The sequence below is a fragment of the Babylonia areolata genome, chromosome 1 (assembly GCF_041734735.1).
Source record: "Babylonia areolata isolate BAREFJ2019XMU chromosome 1, ASM4173473v1, whole genome shotgun sequence".
Lineage (NCBI taxonomy): Eukaryota > Metazoa > Mollusca > Gastropoda > Neogastropoda > Buccinidae > Babylonia > Babylonia areolata.
Genome location: NC_134876.1, coordinates 41,993,272 through 42,000,311, shown reverse-complemented (window position 1 = coordinate 42,000,311; position 7,040 = coordinate 41,993,272). Strand labels below are relative to the sequence as shown.

The 7,040-nt window shown below is 38.9% G+C and overlaps 1 protein-coding gene across 1 annotated transcript in view; it reads left to right on the top strand.

Moving 5' to 3' along the window:
• Nucleotides 1-7,040, top strand: part of LOC143292097 (sorting nexin-29-like) — a 29,308-nt gene that overhangs the window by 2,038 nt on the left and 20,230 nt on the right. The window contains exons 2-7 of the mRNA XM_076602283.1: nt 2,363-2,427; nt 3,217-3,269; nt 3,536-3,616; nt 4,265-4,341; nt 5,712-5,886; nt 6,956-7,026. Coding sequence (XP_076458398.1) covers nt 2,363-2,427; nt 3,217-3,269; nt 3,536-3,616; nt 4,265-4,341; nt 5,712-5,886; nt 6,956-7,026 — 522 coding nt within the window. The remainder of the gene's footprint in view (nt 1-2,362; nt 2,428-3,216; nt 3,270-3,535; nt 3,617-4,264; nt 4,342-5,711; nt 5,887-6,955; nt 7,027-7,040) is intronic.

Sequence of the window (7,040 nt, the reverse complement as noted above, 5' to 3'; positions counted from 1 at the left end):
TAAAAAAGAAATACAACCATTGAATTAGAAGCCTGACCAGCTTCAACAAAGAATTAAAAAGAAAAAAAAAGCCTTGGTGTACATCTGTTGGTGTTGCTCCAGATTGCAGTGTACACAACACAGGCCAGACACCAGTGACAGTCTTGGCAGGATTTACCAGGCATAGGCAGGAGGTATCAGGTGTCAGGTTAACAACACTTAATAGCGTAGGGAAGTAAGATCTAACAGCAGAGCTGTAAAGTGACAGTAGATAATGGTTTGACCTAGAGAGGCTGTCACTGTGGACAGTTTATATTATGTGAATTATAACTTTGTCCATTTGGTATAATAATATTAGGGTAGGTATGGGTAATTACGAACGATCCAGTTGAAGCGACCAGCTCAACGTGTGTACTGTAAAGATAACATGTAGTATGATAGTCAGACATAGTTCTTTTGTTTTTGAAAGCTTTCTCCAACTGGTTGCACCAGGAAAAGTTCGTCTGCTCATTCTTTTAAACGTTTTGTCGACGTTTGAAATGGCAGAGGTGCATGAGGGTAAATGCGAACGGGCAAGTCTTAACTGCGAATGATTGCTTTTGGTACTCTTCTTCTTCTTCTTCTTTCGTATCTGCCTGCCTTCATCAAGTTGAAGATTCTGGCATTTACAAAGGTTCCGGTTTGCTGTTGCTGTTGTGTTGTGGGGTTTGTTTGGGTAGTCAGTGCCTAACAAAGGGGACTGGACAAGGGGGCTGGGGCCACCCACCTCTTTTTCAGGCCTCTAGACAGTGTTGATAGGCCATATTTGCTGTGGGTGGGAAGGAAGTTGGGAGGGGGAGGAAGGGGGAGGGGAGGAGGACTGGGGGGGTGGGGGAGAGAAGAGGGTGATGGGGGTCAGAAGTAGGATTGGAGGCTTTCCACCAAGACTGATATTGCCTCAGGCGGGAGCTTGGTGTACTCCATGGTAGTGTGGGGAAAGAAGGAAAATTTCCTGTAGTCCCTGTACCAGGTTTCTAAATTCTCCCATCACTGGTACTGTGCATTCAACATATCCGATCAATCAACTATTTTAAATTTTGTCAAAATTCAAGTCCTACAACTTGCTTCCACTGATTTTAGGATTTCGAGAGCAAGTTTGGTCAGCAGCGATGCGCGAACAGAAGAAAGAGCGCAGAAACAGTCAGAAATAGCTGATGTTTGACTGTTTCTTGGAAATGCATCAAAGTATTAGAAAAAGGTCAAAGCAGACATTAAATTGTGAAATGCAGCCATTAAGAATGCTTCGAAATGGGGCGGTATACGAATCGTTCGCAGTTAGACGCAGTTCGCAGTTACCCATACCAACCCTGTCTATTAGTTGTATATCATGTATTGGTAATTTTTTTTATTTCCTTTCTGTTATTGATGGGTGCTTTACACTCTCAAGGATCTGAAGATGAGAAATAATCACCGGGTTTATTTATTTGTCAAGAACCATTTGACAAAGATATATATATTCATATGAATTAAACATAACACTTAACAGTCAGATCATACACATGTATTGCTAAAACGTAGTTCTTAAAACTAACCTTTCATTGTTCTTGAAGAACTAGGGTCTTCTTCTTCTTCTTCTTCTTTTTTCCATTACATGACCAACATTGACTTGCCGATGACTCTGTCATGGTTCATGCATGCTGGGTATTTTCGTGTCGTGCGAAGGGGGTTCAGGCACTAGCAGGTCTACACATATGATGACCTGGGAGATCCGAAAAATCTCCACCCTTTACCCACCAGGCGCCGTTACCATGATTTGAACCCAGGACCCTCAGATTGAAAGTCCAACGCTTAAACCAAGCTCATCATCTCAACGATAGGTGTAATTGCACAGGCGGCAGTTTCTTGAAATTTCTCCCCCATAATTTTGATACTGAAGGCGCTCATAGCTGATGGGCACAGAATATGGTCCACTGGTGGGATTGATTTCATGTTTTCACACTAACTTAAGGGTCATGAGTTCAAAGAAATCGTTTTGTTTTGGTTTTTTTCTTTCTTTCTTCTTTTTTTCATCTTTTTTTTTTTCAAACCATTCTGACTGCAAACTAAAAATATAAAAACTGAAGTAAAAGTCACTATCCATTATCAGTGTCCACAATATGGTGATAATATCCTATGCTCACCTGCACTTTATCTTTCTTTTCGATAATCCAGTTCAAAAACTTTTCCTACCATTCCCTCCCCATCTCATTATACATTTGTATGCTTATCATTTCTTTCCCTTTTTTTTTTTTGAGAAATATGAATTGTCATTTGTGGGTAAAATTTGATTTATGCTAGCTAGTATAATGAGAAAATGCTTATCTTTACAAATGAATATAACAATTTTTTATTCATTATTTTCCAGAGTATGGTGCAAGGCAGCATGAAAGACAGGGGCTTCTAGCTCGACTCCTTGATGCAGTGAAACAGGTGAAGTAGTGTTTGGCTTGTAAGAGACAATGCAAGATTAAATGACAAAACTGTCCAGGTCTTGACATAGTGGTAACATTTTCATGTGTAGTTTTGTTGTTGTTGTTGTTTTGTTTTTTTGTTGTTCTTTCTGCTGCCTTATCATATGCACCATTCATTGACATTACTTCTACACTGCTTATCCCAAGTATCCTTTGTACTCATATACGTGGAAAATCAACCAAACACATGAAAATATAATTGACAACAAAGTTTTAGCAACTGGTGAAGCATGGTAGTTTTGAATATATCTCAGAATACCCAGTATGCACAAGACATGACAGAGTCAAAAGTGTGGGAGGAAAAGTTGATGAAAAATATATGTATAGGTTTGGTCATTTACATCAAATTTCAAAGAAAATTGTTTCCAGTAAGGTTCTGAGGGGTGAAACAGAATGAATACCTCTTCTGGAAGAGGGGATTTCCATGCAGGAGTTATTGCATATTCAGATGCTGAGAATAGATATTTCTTCTGGAAGAGGGGATTTAATGCAGGAGCTTTTGCACATTCAGATGCTGAGAATGAATATATCTCCCGTGGAAGATGGGGTTTCTAATTCTATGCTGGAGTTATTGAATGATATATAGATGTTGAAAAACAATGTTGTGAAACTGAAAGGCAAAAAATGTATATTTTGTTGATGATTTGTTTACAGTTTTAAAATATTTTTGTTGACAGTTTTTTTCAGTTTGGTAATATTATTAAAGATTTTAAGTTTCTTTCCCTAATTTCATACTTCTTTGTGACAGTGCCAAGTTCGATTTGGTGGGCGTTCAGAGCTTGCCACAGACTCAGATAGCAGGTGAGTAACGATTTTATTGTTGAATTGTTTGTATCTTGTAAGTTTCAATCATTGGTCATTGGTAAAGAGGTGAAGAAAGTAAAAATGTTATTGAAAGGGATAAGTATGGTATTACTCTTTTTGATTTTTTTTCTTCTTCTTCTTCTTTTTTTTTTTTTTTTTTAATTTTTTATTTTATTTTTTTTTTACACTTATAATAGTTTATTTGTAAAAATTATATGCACAATGAGCAGAAAATAACTCTATTTTTTTCTGTTGCACACCAGGGTATCATGTCTTTGTGCCACATGGGAAGCAGCCCTACAACATGGGATGAAGAAAAACAACAAAGCCCTCATGGCCCTGAGGTATGTTGTGGGGATATGGATGGTTCATTTGTTCTCCCGCACAAAGAAAGCCTGCATAGAGCAAGTGCTTGTGATTTGGAATAGACTTACATACTGTTTCAAGACTTTCATGCATGGAAAAGTTGTTAAACTCTCAAGAAAAGTAGAAGAAAATGTTAGAGAATAATGGTGTGTTTTTTTTTGTTTTTTTTAATAAGAATGATTAAATCAAGAAAGACTTTTGATTTTGTAAATGTAAAGCAAATATTTAACAGAAAGAGAATAGACTAAAAGCTACACATGGATGCACACACACACACACACACACACACACACACACACACACATGGATGCATGTACGCATGCACTCGCGTACACATGCATACACATACACACACACACACACACACACACACTCACACACTCACACACACACACACACACACAAACACACACACACACACACACACACATGAATGCATGTACGCATACACTCACATGCAGGTGTGTGCGCACACACACACGCATGCGCGCGCACACACACACACGCACGCACACACACACACACACACACACACACACTCACTCACTCACTCACGTGCTCAGCAGAGTGCATTTTTGGGAGCATGGCAAAGAGTTCATTGGCTTTACTTGTAGTTTTCTTTCCAGACACATGACAGAGAAGGGAGGGTTGGCAAAAATGACCGACTTCTTCACCGAAGTGAAGAACCTGGAAACTGAACCCAGTAAGTGGTTTATTGCTTCTGTGATTTGAGCTGTGTATGCGTGTGTTTGTGTGTGCATGTGTATGTGTGGTATTTTTTGTTGTTTATCATTCCTAGTTGGTTTGTTTGGTTTTGTTGTTGTTGTTGTTTTTTTTTACTTTTCTTGATTTTTTGTTGTTGTGGGGTTGTTGTTTTTTAAACAACATTAAACTTTGGTTCATACAAAAACTGATTATGTTTCAAGTTGTTTATTTCTGAGATATTTATTGTCATGAGTTGTTTACAAATAGATAAGACCAAAGTAGCCAGAAACAGGAGAGAAAAAAATCCCAGCAGTTTGAAAAAATTGAGGGAGAGACTGTCAGGATGCCTTTATTTTATTTTATTTTATTTCATTTTTTCTGCTTGTGCCCCACTCTGTCAGTCTCACTGTGTGCCAGTATCATTTTGTAACAGACACTGTCAGTAAGCATAACAAACAAACCTTCATTGTATCAGTGTATGACGAAACAAAACAAAGACTTATATAGCAACGGGCCTTTCTCTCACTTTGCAACAACTGTTCAGAACCAGCTCCCACTCACAGCCCATCCCTCTTAAACACCCTCACTGTTCAAAGCTGCCCTAAAGACACACCTCTTTAGAAAGTCATCAATCTCATGTAAAAGTGGTATGTGTGTGTGTTTGTGTGCATGTGTGATACTTTCTTCCTCTTGGTCACAATTTAGCTGTTAAAGTGTCTGCTTTGCATCTGGTTTGTCTGCTCTGCAAAGGAGTCGGTCAATGAATCAGTGTCAAAAAGCGCAAAAAATTAAAATAAAATAAAATCACCGTCCACTGTTTGTCAAGCATTAGGCTTCATGAAAATTGTGGATGATTGGCTGTCATCCAGTTCCTGCCAGATGAACACTCTGAAAGACAGGTCACTGAAGTCATAGACACACCCCTTGTGTAAATTCATTGACTTGAACCACTGTCTTAGCTGGACAAAGTTTCTTACTTTATTCTTGCATGTGACACAAACCCAATTTTCAGGTGCACTCAATGAAGTCCAGTCAGCAAAACATTATCCAGAAGAAATGGGTTCTCCACCTGACGTAAGCTTATTCAATAAGCATGTTTGTAATCCAGACGCCATAAACTAACCATTCGGATTCTGTTTTTATTCATTGGACCAAACTCTGATGAAGGAAAAATCTGAATAGATGCAGGATGTCAGTGGATATCTTTCAGGCAGTATGACAACATTTTTTGTAGGACATTAGCTAAAGTCTTCTAGGCACTCAAATGGTTAATAAACAAACAATAAATAGATGATGGCAGTGATGTTATGTTCATGATGTGGAGGCAGCATTGCATGGAAGTTCAGAATGTCACTCTTATGTGCCCAGCATTCTGGCAGTATGTGAAAGAGCATCTGACCAAGCATGAAATTCAGCGCTTCAATGCCCTGAGACAGATCAACTCCGACATCGGGCGTGGACGAGCCTGGTTACGAGCATGCCTCAATGAACACTCTTTGGAGCGGTACATGCATATGCTGATTGAGAAGGAAGATCTGATCAGGTGTGTAACTGATGGATTCCTGTTTTGGGGGAGTGGGGGGTTTGCTGATTTAAGGCCCTTTTTCACAAAGTTTTATCTCACAACTTTCGTTGATATCCTTTAAGGTTATCAATCTTCCACATGTATGAAGCTCACACATGCACATATACACATATATACCCACAAAGAAACTCCAGTTGTGATGGCTGTTATAAATAGATTTGTTTTTATTGTTGACATTCCTCTTTTAAATATTTGTTTTTTTCATCAATAAAACTTTCAGCTATATTTTGAATAGCCAAGACAAGACTTGTCAGCAAACACACACACACACACACACACACACACACACACACACACACACATTGAATGGTTCCTGATACAATGTATAAAAGACAATTCCCACCCCCCACCCCCACCCTCTATCCCATCCCCCACAACCCCTAACCCCTTCCCAAAATGACAAAAGCAATTATTTTAGTACCCCTAGATCAAGCTCTGTGATTTGTAAATGTTCATTGTCTGCACACACACGCACACGCACACGCACACACACACACGACACACACACACAGAGACACACACACACACACACGTGTCTGTTTTCACAGTATTCATGAGAATTCATCATTCAAGCCATGTACAAAAACATGTACAAAAATCCACTTGAGAACTTTTTTTTTTTTTTAAAGGCTTGCCCTAAATTTTACATCATTATTATAATACCTATCCAGCTCATACGTAAAGGTTTTAATGAAATGCTTATAAAAATAATGCAAACAATTTCTCCTGTGGCATAACAATTAGGAGGATTGAAGACTAATGATTAAATACAAGGAACAGTGCATGCCCTGAACTGATAATGAAGGATGGAGAGGGGGTTTGGGGGGAGGGTTGAAGGGAGGGGGAAGGTACCTGCTTCAGTATTTGTAAGGTTACAAACATGGAAGACATGTCTTTGTACTCTAGTTTTGATCTCTGTGTTCTATCAGTTGGTCTTTTTTCAAGGAGGAATTTTTCTATGTGACAAATATGACTTTGGGACAGTTTTTGTGGACTGGGTAACAGCATCTTGCTTTCTGCCTCACAGCCAGTATTACCATGAATGGGCCTTCATGTGTGACCAGGAACGCAACAGCATGTTGCCGACAATGTCTGCTGGTAAGGATCATTTT